Source organism: Aspergillus vadensis (genome assembly GCF_003184925.1).
Source record: "Aspergillus vadensis CBS 113365 unplaced genomic scaffold BO88scaffold_21, whole genome shotgun sequence".
Lineage (NCBI taxonomy): Eukaryota > Fungi > Ascomycota > Eurotiomycetes > Eurotiales > Aspergillaceae > Aspergillus > Aspergillus vadensis.
The window spans coordinates 560,724-575,770 of NW_020292059.1; the positions used below are offsets into that span (position 1 = coordinate 560,724).

At 51.7% G+C, this 15,047-nt stretch overlaps 6 protein-coding genes across 6 annotated transcripts; 3 read left to right on the forward strand and 3 right to left on the reverse strand.

Moving 5' to 3' along the window:
- Window positions 1–326: 326 nt before the first annotated feature.
- BO88DRAFT_393471 (F-box domain protein) lies at window positions 327–4,007 on the reverse strand. Its single transcript, XM_025705107.1, has 2 exons — window positions 3,423–4,007; window positions 327–3,312 (listed from the first exon to the last, which is right to left on the reverse strand). Exons 1-2 carry the CDS (start codon window positions 3,605–3,607, stop codon window positions 531–533), a joined length of 2,967 nt encoding a protein of 988 aa, XP_025560241.1. The 5' UTR covers window positions 3,608–4,007; the 3' UTR covers window positions 327–530.
- Window positions 4,008–5,230: 1,223 nt separating this feature from the next.
- On the reverse strand, window positions 5,231–7,399 carry BO88DRAFT_406916 (protein translocase subunit TIM50). Its single transcript, XM_025707280.1, has 3 exons — window positions 7,001–7,399; window positions 6,222–6,941; window positions 5,231–6,166 (listed from the first exon to the last, which is right to left on the reverse strand). The coding sequence occupies exons 1-3, from the start codon at window positions 7,244–7,246 to the stop codon at window positions 5,576–5,578; spliced, it is 1,557 nt and encodes a 518-aa protein (XP_025560242.1). The 5' UTR covers window positions 7,247–7,399; the 3' UTR covers window positions 5,231–5,575.
- A 159-nt stretch (window positions 7,400–7,558) lies between these two features.
- BO88DRAFT_406918 (uncharacterized protein) lies at window positions 7,559–9,087 on the forward strand. The gene has a single exon (XM_025707281.1). The coding sequence runs from the start codon at window positions 7,984–7,986 to the stop codon at window positions 8,932–8,934; it is 951 nt and encodes a 316-aa protein (XP_025560243.1). The 5' UTR covers window positions 7,559–7,983; the 3' UTR covers window positions 8,935–9,087.
- Window positions 9,088–9,097: 10 nt separating this feature from the next.
- BO88DRAFT_406919 (proteasome regulatory particle lid subunit RPN11) lies at window positions 9,098–10,697 on the reverse strand. Its single transcript, XM_025707282.1, has 4 exons — window positions 10,398–10,697; window positions 10,064–10,317; window positions 9,468–10,003; window positions 9,098–9,412 (listed from the first exon to the last, which is right to left on the reverse strand). Exons 1-4 carry the CDS (start codon window positions 10,458–10,460, stop codon window positions 9,270–9,272), a joined length of 996 nt encoding a protein of 331 aa, XP_025560244.1. The 5' UTR covers window positions 10,461–10,697; the 3' UTR covers window positions 9,098–9,269.
- Window positions 10,698–10,814: 117 nt separating this feature from the next.
- Window positions 10,815–13,469, forward strand: rpdA (histone deacetylase RPD3). The gene is made up of 4 exons (XM_025705108.1): window positions 10,815–11,252; window positions 11,337–11,637; window positions 11,685–12,226; window positions 12,275–13,469. Exons 1-4 carry the CDS (start codon window positions 11,058–11,060, stop codon window positions 13,295–13,297), a joined length of 2,061 nt encoding a protein of 686 aa, XP_025560245.1. The 5' UTR covers window positions 10,815–11,057; the 3' UTR covers window positions 13,298–13,469.
- A 279-nt stretch (window positions 13,470–13,748) lies between these two features.
- On the forward strand, window positions 13,749–15,005 carry BO88DRAFT_406922 (60S ribosomal protein uL14). Its single transcript, XM_025707283.1, has 5 exons — window positions 13,749–13,811; window positions 14,147–14,197; window positions 14,444–14,690; window positions 14,765–14,842; window positions 14,905–15,005. Exons 1-5 carry the CDS (start codon window positions 13,798–13,800, stop codon window positions 14,935–14,937), a joined length of 423 nt encoding a protein of 140 aa, XP_025560246.1. The 5' UTR covers window positions 13,749–13,797; the 3' UTR covers window positions 14,938–15,005.
- The last annotated feature ends 42 nt before the right edge of the window (window positions 15,006–15,047 follow it).

A 15,047-nucleotide genomic window follows, 5' to 3' on the forward strand; every position in this document is an offset into this window, starting at 1 on the left:
TAAGATGTCGAAGAAAAAGACATTGAGAAGAGCAAAACAAGCATACTTCCTGGAATCGTTGCACGGTTAGGGAAAGAAGATGAGCACAAAGGGGGTCAGGAAACCACGGGACGGAAACTCTTCTTTGACCTTGCGTGGAAGGAGAGACGCAGAAAGGCAACAACCTCCTTTTGGACAAATATGGCTTTGTGGTATTTATAGAAACCATAATGAGTCGTGGTTCCAATTCCGCTGTCTATCGGTAGTGTTTATGCAAGGTCCTTTTACTATTAGTAAAGGATTCAAGCTTCATAGAATTATGTGTCTTCCCTGGTTGCATTGATGTGGTAAAGATATAAATTCTTCTTGCCCGTGATCTAGACAGAAAGTAAAAGCTGCACAAGGTCGTGAAGATGTGTTTGAGAAGATTATTATGCACAGCTCTACAAAGCCTATATATGTCCACTCGGGTATATGAGCTAAGTAACAACAAGTAATTTCCAGAGCCAAGAGCCTAAACAGTCTAACCCCCGTATCCTAAGGCAACTTTCCTACATCACTATACATTTGCTTCTGCGTTTACTTCTCTCGTAGATGGTCTGCTCGTTCCACTCTTCAATGCGCCTCCGCCACAGATCATGTGCAGCCGCTTGTGAACTGGTAGATAGCGTGGGGTCTGTCGATGCCCGGCGGTTCAGCGGTGGAATTCCCCCAGACGGGAGTCGGACATTCTGAGATTGAGAGCGCCGATCTGCTCCTCGGTAGTAGGTGGAACGCTGTCGACTCCCATGCACACCTTCTGGGGCATCATGTTGAAAGGTCGAGACCTGAAGATTAGGCGAGGAGATGGAGTAGGGGTAATGGTCCAGATTGAAAGTCCCATTCTGTGTCGGTGGCATAGCCTCCTGCCAGTCTGTAGTGCCAAGCAAAGACTCCTCAAGCAAAATGTCCTGGTAATTTGCTCGTTGAACGGCTGACGATTGATTTAGCTGTGTAGACCCACTGAGGACAGGGTGCAGTTGACCCTGGAAGTTGACCGAAGGGTCTTGCTCTGGCACAGGCATGTGCGCTCCATCAAGCCCCTGGAGGTTAGGTTGGGGTCCTGTGGCAGAGCTCCTTCTGCGAAAGAACATGGTATGTCGTCTGTTCGGTTCAGGGGACTCGGAGTCTCTCACACCCCTTCGCATGCGAGCGGCGAGCCGTGAGCCAGTAATGGTATGCAATCTTTGCAGCGAGCTCCGGGACGGAGATTCGTCAACCATCCGTTCCAGACGGCTTGTCTGAGGTCTCTGAATGCCTTCTGGAATATCACCGACTCTACGGGCCGGTTCCGTATTCGAAGGAAGGAGGGTCCTTCGGAGATAATCTGGAAGCGGTGCGTCGGGGTCCCTAGAATAGGGAGGTGGCGGTGGAACCCAATTGTCTGCGTCGCTCTCATGGGGAACCTGAAAAACCTGGGTGGCTGGCCTTTGGCCTTGGACAGGGCGCGCTTCGTCTTGATAGCGTGGGTTGTTGCGTCCGCGACCATTAGCCGCAGCCGTGGCTGCACGACGCAACGTGTCCCGAGATCGAGGCTGCGTGTTATCATATGGTGATTCTGGAATGTGCTGGATTTCACTATTCGAGGAGCCCGAGAAGAAGGAGCTGTTTCTGCGGGCATATTGCCGAGGTGCGTGGACGACCGAGTTGGCTGAAGGATAGGACTCTCGAGCAAATGCGCGTGCCCGAGGTGAAGCAGCATTCCCACGATGTAACCGCGTCCTTCTTCTCTCCAGCTCGACCTCGGTATCTAGGGTAGAGTTCGGTTCACTTAAAAGCTTCGGCTCCGCATCACCGACTTCGATGTTGACTTCAGTTAAGTCACCGTCCGTGGCAGATCGTTCCAGGTCTAACAGCAGCACACGTCCGCCATCTACCGGTACGTCTTCTTCGCCAATAGTTGGAGGGCTAATGCCACCAGGAGCAACGGCTACCAATCTACGACGACCAGCCACACAGTTTGGATGGCGTACCCAGCGAGCTGCTGTCATTCCAGCCATATCGGTCATCTTGTGGCCGTTGATCAGAACCTTGGGCTTTGTAATGAACTGCTGGAGTCGGGACAGACTATCCCGGGCAGTAGCCGCCTCCTCGATCGAAGGGCCCTGCTCAACATCCATCTCAGCATATGTTCTTGCGTTGGGAGCTACAGGGGCAATATCCAGACGATCAGGTATTCCATATACCCATAAGCCAGAACTCTCAAATCCTATAGCAGCCAGCTCCCCGAGATCGTCAACGGTGGGTAGCATGATGGGAGATGTCTCTCGAGACCCATCCTCAGACATCGGAGTCACGAAATATGTTGTACCCGAGTTCGTGTTGTGCACCCCAAATGCTCGAAACGTGTTTATCTGTTCATCGAATCCCAGTAGCCAGTTGCCTTCACCTTCTGCGTGCCAGGGCAGCAAACAGGCGTGGCTAAACCCAGTGTTTATGTCTGGAAACAGAATTTGTGTGGTCCACATACGGATCTGTGCATCCCTCGGTGAATACTCGGTTTCTGATTCTGTGTAAAACGGCACTGTTATGGTGACCAAACCGCTGTTACCACGCTCAGCGGAAGTACCTAGGAGCATGACACCATCAGAGGAGAACGACACCGAGTCAACCCCGGAGCAGCGCACGGCTCTTCGTTCGGTAGCCAGTGCCCCTTCACCGATGGCGTAGACTTCAATTCGATCATCGTACGCAATGGCAAGAACTCCTCCTGTCGGAGAGAGCGCTAAGGTTCGAGGAACATCGTTCAATGTCAAGTCTTGAATGTGCTTCGCTTCATCATCGGTAAGACGGTAGATATTGACCCGGTGAGTGGATGAAACGACAGCGAGAATGGAGCCATCATCTACAATGGCAGCATTCAAAGGCCGTCGCCAAGTCTTGAGCTCATGTTTCACGACCGCCCGATCCGAGGTTACATCAAGTACCACAATTCTGGAAGAGCTGATGCACAGGATAAGCTGTGCATTAGGAGAGAAAGAAAAGCGGAATGCTTCACCATGTGGAAAGGCCGTCGAAGAGCTCATAGAAGTCGAGGTAAGCTTGATGAGAGTCCTGCGGGGCCGGAGAAACGCATTGAATGTATTCCGCCTGACCTGCGCGCCGAACTGCCGCTTGAGCAGTGTGAGATCGCTTGAGTGAGCGGGCTGCTCAGTAGCCTTCTGCGTCAAGGCAAAGGACGGGCACTGGGAGAGATGATGCGCATACAAAAGGGTTGAGTCCGATATGCGTCGCCATTTCCGGTTCAGCAGAGTTAACGACGCAAATGTGTTGGCATCTGCAACATATAGAATACTAAGGCGCCAGTTAAATCAAAGATCCTTCCGAGCACAGGCAGCAGATATCATCAATCACATGATTGTCGCTCGCGCGATGCACCGGCTCTGGGACGGAGGTGCACTTACTGCTCGATGACGGTGCGAGGCAAACGAGCAAACGGCGACGAAGTCTGCTTCTCCAGACGCGGTCGCGCGCTTTTCGGGGACTCCTGATGCAGCTTAAGGAAGCAGGTGGTCGAGGGACACTGATCGGGATCAAGATGGGGGCCGCCAAGCCGCTCTGAGGTGGGCAACCGTACATCCTCCTCCATGGTCGATGGTAGTAGTAGTTAGTTCTGAATCTCACCCACGCGGGTCTACATTTGATAGAACAAATGCAGACGACACTGGGGGGTGTTCAATTATCCAAGCCCAGCATGATTTTTCGAGGACATAGGGGGCGAAATAAAGACCACGGAAGGAAGCAGGCTGGTGGGCAAGCGGGAAGCGCCAACGAGCAAGGCCGGTGGCTGTGTCCCTCACCCGCACGCCAATAATGCACCGGGGATCTTCTGCTCCAATGCGTATGGGGTTTCGAAACGGGGCGGTTTCAAATGACCGAGGAAGGGGGACTCGATAGGTCAGAAGCGGGGAAGCATCAAGATGTCTATAAGAACTTGGGGAAGGAAATCCAAGAAGAGATGAGATCGGATGGGGAATAGTTAATAGGTGGGATGAGGAGGATGGAGAAAAGAGGAGAGTGGATGAAATGGAATGGGTTCCTGACAATGAAACACAAGAACCAACTAGTGTATGTATGTATGAGATGTATGAGATGTATTAAGAGGCATTGTTCACTACTACTATGTACTACATAGTACTAGTTGTAAGTTAGTATGAAACAATGTATGCAATCTTACCGCGCTAAGCCCTGGCAGGAGGGACCTCTACCCAAAGTGGACTAGTGCTTGCGCGGATGGCCATTACATCAATCTGGGGCACGTGGTTGGTCGCCCTGACTGACTCAGCCGTGACTGAAATGCTCCCCACAAGTGGTTTTGGCAGATTCTACGGAGGAATATCAAGGCTTTTTTCGATCGCGCGCGCTTCCAGAAACGCAAGGAGATCACCAAGCCACCAGCCAGGCATATCTGCTTGGACCTTTCAACCTTCAATGATGGTGTGGGGTGACTTCTTCAATGGCTATGCACTTAGCGGCGCTTTCTCTCTTTTCCCCTCTCCCCTCCCAGCCCCAAAATCTCCGATGCTGTCCCTCGGTCTTGTGATCTAGCCAAGTCGGACAAGTAGATAACTTGACTAGTGCGAGTACAAAGTACCATACTCAACTTGACTGTTATTTAACTCGCCGATAGACCATATGCAACGAGTTAGACGTCGCATGCTACTAGTAGTCGTTGAATTACAATAATCGTTTGATTATATATTTAAACTAGTTTTACACTATTCGGTAACAGCACTATTTGCTATAATATATATAGTGCATCATACTATGATTGCAGCCAAAGTTTCGATTCTGGTCTACATGGATCCAGCAAGGTCAACGATTAGAATGACTATCATTGCCTACTAGTACATCCTTACTATTAGTAGTGGACCTGATGACATACTTGGTAAATCCGAGAGGGTGTTGGTAATGAAGTAGGTGCTTACTACCATTAAATAACTGGTTACTACTAATTACTCTGGACCTCAGCGTAACCACATGGCAACAATTAACATGAATTTTTGATGAAAATTCAGTCACCATGGAATAGTTTACAATGACTACTAACAGTAATATGTTACTGTCAGCATTGACACAGGCTATCTCGCATTTTCCCTACTCAACTGGCTCGGGCTCTATGGCGATATTAATATATACTTATCAATGTCACAACATCTTGAAGACCATGGATTATCACCCCTAAAGAAAACTACCATAACTGTACAATTTTGGAGAGAAGACACAAGTCAAGGATAATGAAGGTTCTTTTGACTTCATTAGTAGTTATCAATTTATACACCGCAAAACCAAATACACAACCAAATGCTATTTTACAACGGAGATAAAAACCCGTGATGAATCGCGCAAGAGCCAACGGAATTAAAAAAAAGAACAAGAAAAACCCCTCTAATGTGAACCCCACATTCCCGAGACCATCGAGCAGATGGCATCTCGGATATACATTAAATAGCCCAATGAAATTCTTTTTTGGGAAGTAAACAGCGGAAGAGAGAAGAGAAGGTCATTGCGGGCGAGCGCTTCATGCGCCCCGCCGCGTCATCGCTCAAAAAAGCATCTACTGCTGCTTGGGACCAGCACCGAACATGCCGGTGAAAGAGCCCTTCATCATGGCCATCTGCTCCTGGCGGGCCTTCTCCTCCTCCGCGGCCATCTCGGCCAGCCACTTCTCGCCGTTCTCACGGATCTCCTTCTCGATCATCTCGTAGTTCTTCTGGCCACGCTCACGGATCTGGTCCCACAGCATCTTACCTTGGGCCAAGCCCTCCGAGGGGCTCTGCTCGCCGTCCAGGGTGCGGGTGGACTTCAGGCCCAGGGCAGAGGCGAAGCTGCCCAGACCGCTGCGGGGGCGCTTCTTCTGCTCCTCGGCCAACTCCTTCTCGAAGCGCTCGCGCATGGCCTTCTCACGCTTGGCGAATTCCACAGGGATCTGGGTGCCCTCGAAGGACTTGATGACTGGACGAACGTCTTCGACGCCCATACCGGCGAGGTATTCGAGGAAGGGGATCATGCCGACGAGGGTCTTGTCCTTGGAGTCACCAAGCCACTTTTCAAGGATGACGGCGTTTTCGGGCTGCAGGCGGGCGTGCTCCTCCTTGGTGTCGATCAAGATCACCTTGGACAGATCACGGTTGAGGTAGGACAGGTCCTAGTTGTCTGGGTTAGTCATAACTGGGAGCTAGGTACAGCCAACAGTGACATACCTTGATGTACTCTCCATCCTTGTACTTGGTGGCTTCACGGAACAGGGGCCAGCGGATAATGCGGTAGGGGTCAAGCTTCCGCAGCACCTGATCGGCCATCATGCTGGGCACGCTGGTGAAGAGGACGAGTTCGTAGTACTGGTTGAGATAGCGGAGGAAGTAGTCGACACCAGGACGCTTGGCCACACGCCATCCATGCTCACGGCTCCACTCGCTGTGCACCAGGAGGTCCTCCAGACTCAGCACAAGGGTGTAAGGCTGACGCATGTTGGGATCCTCATCGGGCAGCAGCTTGGGGAAAGCAGGGTCCTTGTAGTAGCTGGTGATATCGCCCAAGCGGGCCTTGGCACGGTTGTACATGAGTCCGAAGCCCCAACCCGATGGCACATCGGGGTGGGCCTTCTCTTCCTCCTCGGTCTCCCAGTTGCGGCCCAGATAGGCCACACCACCAGCACCTGCCAGCAGGAACAGGACATACATCAGGTTGGCCATGCGAGCGCGCTTGCGATCGAGGGAGGATTCGTAGTTGGGAATGTCACGGCCACCATCATCGTAATCTTCCGCACGCGACGGATCCTCTGTGAGGTTCAGCTTGCTTGGTCCACGGTTCTTCGAGGCGGCTTCCAATTCTGCGGCAAGGGTGGAGGGAATGCCCTGGGTGAGATCGGGCAGGGGTTTTTGAGGAGCATCATTCTGGGGAGCTGTAGAGCCAGTCTCAGACTGGGAAGAAGAAGTGTCAGAAGGTGTGTTGAGATTATCAGCGTCGTCATCAAACTCACGGCTTCGGTGGCCGGTTTAGCCTTGGTATCGAATTCGGCCTGCTCCGCGGAGTAGTCGTTCTGAGAGGGAGCCTTGGGCGGCTGTTCCGACTTGGCAGACTTGACGGATTGAGGAAGCTTGTAGGGAGTCTTAGGCTTGGTGGACTTCGCATACCAACGCGAGTGGGCGACGGAGATAGTTGAAGCTCGAACGGTCGAGGTGAGGACGTTCGGCCTCGTCAGAGGTAGTACGGCACGACTAAGCATTATGAAAGTGAAAAGGGCATCTATAGATGAGCGGGAGAAGATGAGAAATACACGCGCCGGAATAAAATCACCACCGACACCAAGGGAGGTCAAAAGAGCACGGTTGGGGTGAAGTGAAGAACAATCAAGAAACAAGAAGCAAGTGGATGATCGGGGCCCAGCAATGCCGGCGGTCTTCGGCGGAAACAGAAAAGTTCACGCACTGACCGTCGGGCGGGGTCACGCAGACCAACAGTGCAGTACTGGAAATTAGTTTAAATACCGGCGCGGAGATGCCTTCCTTTCCTTCCCTTCTTCTTTTTTCTCACAATTTGAAATTTGAAACCCAGCTCATAAATTTGACTCATCAGGCCTTTCTCCTCCATGCGTGCCGGGTTGAATTAGGCTGGGGAGACCAATATTCCCACATCCAAGAGCCGCAGCGAAGGGACCCCATGCAGCTGCAGCCCCGTTGGTGGGATATATCCTTCTTGTCCGTCCTTCATTAAGTATTAGTGATGGATGTTATATCGTGTCGTATATGTCGTTAATCTTCGACTTTCAGCTCAATGCAACAATGGGATGATTCAGAAAAGAAAAGAACAGAAAAGTTTTCAATCATCCGAGAAGTTCACTCTCTAAAAGATCCTCATTCGTATCGTGGCGTATATCTCTTCTCTTCAATCTAGATCCGTTTGAGCGCAGTTTTTTTTCCTTCCTCTCTTGCCTCTTCAACCCACCACCTTCTACACACAAAAATGACCAACATGAACTCCCTCTCCCAAGCACTGGAAAAAGTCCATTTGGACAACAAATCCACCACTGGCAAAACCGTTAAAGGCAAGCCCATCAAGAAACAACGTACGAAGAAAGCCCCCATCGAACCCTTCCGCTTCTTCGACCTCCCCTCCGAAATCCGTCTACGCGTCTATCACTTCGTGCTCTTCACCCCGAAACGCGGACGCAACCCGCGCCTAACAGGCAGCGTGGGCGCCTCGTCGAAGAAAAACCCTCCCATCTCCCCCACCTCCCACCGAGTCGCGCTATTCCTGACCTCCCGGCGCATGCACGATGAAGCCTCAGACTATTTCTACTCCACCCAAGTATTCCGTCTCTTCCATCTCCAGGACTACTCGCGTATGCCTACCATCCGGGCCATCCCCCCGCGGTACCGTCCCTCCATCGCCACAGTCGAGTTGATCCTAGGGTCGAGCTGGACAGCGCCACCGCGCGAATGGACCATCACACGCAGTCTGGGACTGGAGGAGATGGAGCGGATGCGCACGTTCAAAGTCTTTGTCGAAGTCGATCCATCGCATCCGGTGTTCGAGGGGTTTCGCATCTCAAAGGACTATTATACGGATTTTGCGGGCGATCTGCTCAAGGGTGTCCTGGAGAGGTTACCGAATCTGGAATACGTGGAGTTTGATGGCTGGCCATCTGTACGGAAGAGCGGTGCTCTGATGAAGAGATTGATGCATGAGGTCAGGTCGGCTGGGATAAAGATTGCGTGGGGTCCCGAACGGGGGTGGACGGATTATGATGGGGAGGAGTTCAGTGAAGATGCGTATGGGGTTATCGCGCATGAGAAGAAAATGCAGGAAAAGGCTCGTCGGAAGAAGGAGTTAGAGGAGGCGCAGGAATTCGCCAGGTTGCATGGCCTGCCGCCGCCGCCACTTCCGTTGTTCAATCCGTACCTCGATTATTGAGATGTGATCATGATGTGATGGGTTTGGGTCTTCATTTGGCATGATATGATATTGCGGCCTTGCGGGAGTTTAGATCGGTTGCTTCTATTAGGATTGCTTATATTAGATGCACATATACTTATATATATAGATTTTTTAGACAATAAAGTGCACACTTTTTGTTATTTGGTTCAAATCACTTGGTGTTGTCACTACTGGTGATTATATACCGGGTTGATACATATAACGTCATTCATTGATGTGTCTGCCAAGACCAGATGACCGTCCTGTACATGAAACCTGAGTTCAGGGAGTCTGAAATGGCATTAGGAAATATATGTTATGGTATGGCTGCTCTATAGTTCCTCATCAACCTCCATGCCGGTGCCATTCTCCTTGCCGTTTGATTGCCGTGCCACCGAGGCCTCCTTGTCAATCATCTGCCGCGAGACGGCTACGATGTTGTCCTCAATCAACTGCTGGCTCACATCTTCGATGTCTGCAGAGAATCCGATCAGTAACAAAATCACACATCGTGCAAGCGATGAACTTACGCTTCTTGGGGTCGACCTTGCCGACGTATCTCGTCTTAAGCTGGTCCTTGGTGAGCGTGGTCTCCTCCTTGACCCGCTTCTCGTAGCCCTCGGCGAGGCTGACGAGCTGCTTCATGCGCTCGACATTGTGCTCGCCCTCCTCGTGGAAGTCCTTCATCTGCAGCGCCTCCGTCCAGACGTGCTTGTGCAGGTTCATCAGCATGTTCTCCTCGAGACCGGTCTTGCGGTAGTCGATGGCAATACTGTAGTAGTGGCGGTTGAGACCGTGGATGAGGGCCTGAATGGACGGCTTGTTCAGATGACCCAAGTTGGATGTTGTTTGGCGGGGCTCCTGGCCCATGACGACGGTCTGTGGTTGGATGAGACGGAAGGCATCAATGACGACCTTGCCCTTGACGGACTGGATGGGGTCGACGACCACGGCAACGGCGCGGGGAGTGAGCTGTTCAAAGGATTGCTGAGTGTTGATATCGACGGAGGAAAGCCAGCAGCCGAAACCAGGATGCGAGTGGTACCAGCCAACAACGGTTTCTGGTCTATAGCATGATGCGTTAGGATGAGCCGGGTAGTTCGTGAGAGATACTTTTGGAGCTTACCGTCCAGTTTGCCTCAGCATGTCCATCATCTTCGTTTGGAAAACAGGGTCCACGGCTTCGACACTGACACCAGTACCACTTTGAGGCATGGCGAATACGTCAACTACCCGAACTGTGTACTCGTCCACGAACTCTCCCAGCATCAGACCCATGACCTCCATAGGCACACCAGCCCGACCGTGTCTTAGCATCTTCAGCAGAGCGAGCGATGAGATGTGGACGGTTTCGGAGTTATCGATGAGGTTGGGGATATCCTGTACCTGCATTAGCCCATAGCCCCAAACCCTCTGGAGATACGAGTGCCATGTCCGCTGCTCGCCTAAGTGTTACTCACTCCATTATTCCCTCCAACGCCCATGCCCTGGGCTGCTTGGAGCATGCGATGCAAACGATCCATAGTGGAGACGGGGGGTTGGTTGAGTGTTAGTTATGTAGATGAGACCAGGATGACTTCCTACGCGGAAGCTCCAATCGGAAGGTTGAGTGGGGGTATCAGAGCAAATTCGGTGATTGGAAAAGCTCAGATGTTGTATAGGCAAAGGGGATGCTCGAGCCGGTTCCGATGGAACAGTAAGCGAGGTTAGACAAAAGCTGAAGATGGGAAGCAGGTGGTGATGGAGGCGCAACTGGGGCGTGTGTAAGTAGTGACGGTCGAGCTTCCCAAGAAGCCTGACGAAGGCGGTGGAGCAGCTTGGGGTTCCGCCTTTGCGTCTCCCTTCGCTTCCTTTCGGTCCCCATCACTTATTGTCCGCCCCCGGCCATTGCGAATGTACTCCATTAGTGCCACTCTGTGAGAGTTATTCGACTGACTCACGTATAGGGCACTTTATCTGTCCTATTCATTATACTTCTTGTCTACCTGAGGGTCATCTGCCTGTTTTCTCTCCATCTGACGCTCTCATACACCCCCCGAGAATTCACCGCGCTCAAGCGACATTCCTACGCATTGGTCTGAGTGAGGAATCGCCGTGTGCTTCGCACAGTGACCTTCGACATGAGTAACTCACTCGCGCCTCTGGACCCCATTACCAATGGGTCGGCGGATCGCAATAAGAAAGTCGCCTATTTCTACGATTCCGATGTGGGAAACTATGCCTATGTCTCGGGACATCCGATGAAGCCTCATCGCATAAGGATGGCTCACAGTTTGGTCATGAACTATGGCCTTTATAAAAAAATGGAGATATACGTGAGTGATTATGGATGATCATTATTGGATCTGTTACAGGATCTCTGCAACGTCTATTGAAAGTAGCGCTGACGCAGTCTACAGCGGGCGAAGCCGGCCTCGAAATACGAAATGACCCAGTTCCACACGGATGAGTACATCGACTTCCTTTCGAAGGTTACACCAGACAACATGGACTCCTTCGCGAAGGAGCAGAGCAAGTACAATGTCGGAGACGATTGTCCCGTTTTCGATGGACTCTTCGAGTTTTGCGGTATCAGCGCGGGTGGTAGTATGGAGGGTGCCGCTCGGCTCAACCGCAACAAGTGCGACATTGCCGTTAACTGGGCCGGTGGTCTTCACCACGCGAAGAAAAGTGAAGCAAGTGGTTTCTGTTATGTAAATGGTAAGTTTTGCGATACCCTATGCTGGGCCTTCGCTGACGCAACACAGACATCGTTCTGGGTATCCTGGAGCTGCTGCGATTCAAGCAGCGCGTGCTTTACGTTGATATTGATGTCCACCACGGAGATGGTGTTGAGGAGGCATTCTACACGACCGACCGTGTGATGACGGTGTCCTTCCACAAGTACGGCGAGTACTTCCCAGGTACGGGTGAGCTGCGCGATATCGGAGTGGGTCAGGGCAAGCACTATGCCGTCAACTTCCCTCTCCGCGATGGCATTGATGACATCTCCTACAAGAGCATCTTTGAGCCCGTTATTAAGAGCGTTATGGAATGGTACCGACCCGAAGCTGTGGTTTTGCAGTGTGGTGGCGACAGTCTTTCGGGCGACCGTCTTGGATGCTTCAACCTCAGTATGCGGGGCCACGCGAACTGTGTGAACTTTGTGAAGAGCTTTAACCTGCCCACGATGATTCTTGGCGGTGGTGGTTATACGATGCGAAATGTGGCACGTACTTGGGCCTTCGAAACCGGTATTCTCGTTGGTGACACCCTTGGGGCGGAGCTTCCCTACAACGATTACTACGAGGTAGGTTCTTGTTTCTAGATTATGACTATACACAGCTAACATACTTAGTACTTCGCACCCGACTACGAGCTGGATGTACGCCCGTCCAACATGGACAATGCCAACACGAAGGAATACCTCGATAAGATCCGCACACAGGTTGTGGAAAACCTTAAGCGGACCGCCTTTGCGCCCTCCGTGCAGATGACCGAGGTGCCTCGAGAGCCTCTCGTGGAGGGCATGGACGACGAGGCAGATGCCATCTTGGACGATCTAGACGAGGACGAGAACAAGGACAAGCGCTTCACCAAGCGGCGCTTCGATCAGTACATTGAGAAGCCTGGAGAGCTTAGCGACAGTGATGACGAGGAGCTGGCTGGGGCCAACGGTGTCCGGCGGCAACCCAACGCGCTTAAGCGGAGGAACCAGGTCAACTATCGGAATCTCGATGTGAACGACTCGGGGCTGGAGAGCGGCATGGCCACGCCACAGGACGCATCCTCCCTTCCTGACGATGACATGGATACGACTGCTGATGCGAAGATGACTGAGGCTCCGGAGCCGGAGACTGAGGCGCAAGCCACCCCCTCTGCGGCCGATGCGCCGTCCCGAGCAGATGAGGCCTCCGCGACAGAGCAGACAGAGATGGCAGTGGATGGGCCAGAAACGACGGCGGCATCGGCGCCGATCTCCCGGCAACCGTCTCCCAAGCCTCAGGACGAAGACACCACGATGGTAGATGCGGGCGAGGCCGCACCGGAAACCGAGAAATCCGAAGCTGCGCCTGAAGGCGCGGCTGAAGAGGAAGAGAAGAAGCCCAGCGAGGAGACCCCTGCGGCTGACAAGCCCGCTACGGAAGAAACACCTGCCGCAAAAGAAGAGTCACCTGCGAAAGAGACAACTGAGGCAGCCGATACGGCAGAGGCGGAGACCAAGCCTGCGGAGGCCAGTGAGCCGAGCGAGGTCAAGGACAAGACACCAGAGGCAGCCAAGGACGAGTCAGGTGAGGCTAAATCAAAGGAGCCCAGCGCGGAAGCCGCAGGAGCAACAGAAGCCGAGAAGACCGAGGAAGCAAGCAAGACCGAGGAGTGAAGCTGAGCGAGCAAGATGGGAACAAACGAACGACTGGCGCAAAGGCACGGGCGGATGGTGTTTGGGAACGAATTGATTTCTTACCATATTATTATTACATATTTGAGAGCATGAATGCCTAGTATTTTTAGAGCAGATTCAATAACGTGTATTTACCAATGTATTCCATATCAAGAAAACTACTGCAACTGTCACTCCAGATAAGAAGTACGATAGCTGGTTATCAAAGATAGCTAGTTTAGTCTAGACATCCTGACTCATCTCTGACTAACCCACCCTAGCTATATCGAGACTAGCTCTAGGGCAACCCTCTATCCGCATAAACCAACCAATGGGAGGGCACTGCCAAGATTTTACCCACGACGCACACTAAGCGAGAAGCAAATCGAAACCCGCGACCAAGTCTCTGAATCCGACGACACCCCCCGTTTCGACCGTCCGTCCGTCCCCCTTCCCTTGTCGCCCAGTTTTAATCCGACAACCCTAGATACACAGCCAAGATGTCTGCGAGAGGGTGAGTTATTCTTTTTCGTTGCTGGGAGATGTGTGGGAAAGAGAGACAGAGAGAGAGAGAGGAAGGAATCCGGACCGGAGATATTGAAAAGCTGCGGGAATGAGATGAGATGAGGAGGAGATAGGGATGGGATGAAGTGCTGGCTGGAGATTTCGACTCGAAATTACACGGTCGGATCATGTTCGATATGCGACACATACGACATTGAAAAGAGGCGGAATTAATGAATGAATGAAAGTCCGGGAAAGAGCTGGAATACATCGATGCATATGGGGGGATTTGATATACATGGGATACAAGGGGAATGATGAAAGCTAACAAAATATCTTCAACAGACGCGGTGGTGCCTCCGGCAACAAGCTCAAGATGACCCTCGGTCTGCCTTGGTATGTCAACTCCAAATTTCTTTCCGTTCCAATCAATACACGCCCCCATCTTCGAGAGAAATATGCGATTCGATACCAAATCAATCAATCAATCTCAGCAACAATCATTTGATTCGAAACTCGAACAATACACACACAAAACCCATTCGATATCCCACTCTCTCAACACCATGATATCAAACCTACACAACCCGACACGAAACACAAATGAAAGAAGAATGAACACAGCTAATTTCTGCCTTACAGCGGCGCCGTTCTCAACTGCTGCGACAACTCCGGTGCTCGCAACCTGTACATCATCTCCGTCAAGGGTATCGGTGCTCGCCTGAACCGTCTCCCCGCTGCCGGTGTCGGTGACATGGTCATGGCCACCGTCAAGAAGGGAAAGCCTGAGCTCCGTAAGAAGGTCATGCCCGCTGTTGTTGTCCGTCAGAGCAAGCCCTGGAGACGCCCCGACGGTATCTACCTCTACTTCGAGGACAACGCTGGTGTTGTACGTACCCTTGTCCCATATTTCCGCCATGTGGTGAAGGATTGTGGCATATGGATACTAATGGTTCAATTTAGATCGTCAACGCCAAGGGTGAGATGAAGGGTTCCGCTATCACCGGTCCCGTTGGTAAGGAGGCTGCTGAGCTTTGGCCTGTAAGTTGCCTCCAATCTATATTCCCATGGGGAATGTATTCATATACTAATACTGTGTTTAGCGTATTGCCTCCAACTCCGGTGTTGTCATGTAAAATGTGTTAAACCTGGAATTTGGAGCAAGAAAAAAAAAGCGATACCAAGGGCTTCTAGAACAAAGGGGGTGGTACCGGTTTTTTTTTTTAGTATGACCTAAGAACATTCT

What these genes read in the sequence shown, in the direction of transcription:
- BO88DRAFT_393471 (XM_025705107.1), bottom strand. Translation starts at nt 3,607, where the DNA reads ATGGAGGAGGATGTACGGTTGCCCACCTCAGAGCGGCTTGGCGGCCCC. An exon ending in CCTCGCACCGTCATCGAGCA is followed by an intron (nt 3,313 to 3,422) that starts GTAAGTGCACCT and finishes CTGGCGCCTTAG; the next exon opens with TATTCTATATGTTGCAGATG.
- BO88DRAFT_406916 (XM_025707280.1), bottom strand. Translation starts at nt 7,246, where the DNA reads ATGCTTAGTCGTGCCGTACTACCTCTGACGAGGCCGAACGTCCTCACC. An exon ending in CTAAACCGGCCACCGAAGCC is followed by an intron (nt 6,942 to 7,000) that starts GTGAGTTTGATG and finishes TCTTCTTCCCAG; the next exon opens with TCTGAGACTGGCTCTACAGC. An exon ending in AGGATGGAGAGTACATCAAG is followed by an intron (nt 6,167 to 6,221) that starts GTATGTCACTGT and finishes CCAGACAACTAG; the next exon opens with GACCTGTCCTACCTCAACCG.
- BO88DRAFT_406918 (XM_025707281.1), top strand. Translation starts at nt 7,984, where the DNA reads ATGACCAACATGAACTCCCTCTCCCAAGCACTGGAAAAAGTCCATTTG.
- BO88DRAFT_406919 (XM_025707282.1), bottom strand. Translation starts at nt 10,460, where the DNA reads ATGGATCGTTTGCATCGCATGCTCCAAGCAGCCCAGGGCATGGGCGTT. An exon ending in GCGTTGGAGGGAATAATGGA is followed by an intron (nt 10,318 to 10,397) that starts GTGAGTAACACT and finishes ATGCAGGTACAG; the next exon opens with GATATCCCCAACCTCATCGA. An exon ending in CAAGGTCGACCCCAAGAAGC is followed by an intron (nt 9,413 to 9,467) that starts GTAAGTTCATCG and finishes GATTCTCTGCAG; the next exon opens with ACATCGAAGATGTGAGCCAG.
- rpdA (XM_025705108.1), top strand. Translation starts at nt 11,058, where the DNA reads ATGAGTAACTCACTCGCGCCTCTGGACCCCATTACCAATGGGTCGGCG. An exon ending in TGGTTTCTGTTATGTAAATG is followed by an intron (nt 11,638 to 11,684) that starts GTAAGTTTTGCG and finishes GACGCAACACAG; the next exon opens with ACATCGTTCTGGGTATCCTG. An exon ending in CCTACAACGATTACTACGAG is followed by an intron (nt 12,227 to 12,274) that starts GTAGGTTCTTGT and finishes TAACATACTTAG; the next exon opens with TACTTCGCACCCGACTACGA.
- BO88DRAFT_406922 (XM_025707283.1), top strand. An exon ending in ATGACCCTCGGTCTGCCTTG is followed by an intron (nt 14,198 to 14,443) that starts GTATGTCAACTC and finishes TCTGCCTTACAG; the next exon opens with CGGCGCCGTTCTCAACTGCT. An exon ending in AGGCTGCTGAGCTTTGGCCT is followed by an intron (nt 14,843 to 14,904) that starts GTAAGTTGCCTC and finishes TACTGTGTTTAG; the next exon opens with CGTATTGCCTCCAACTCCGG.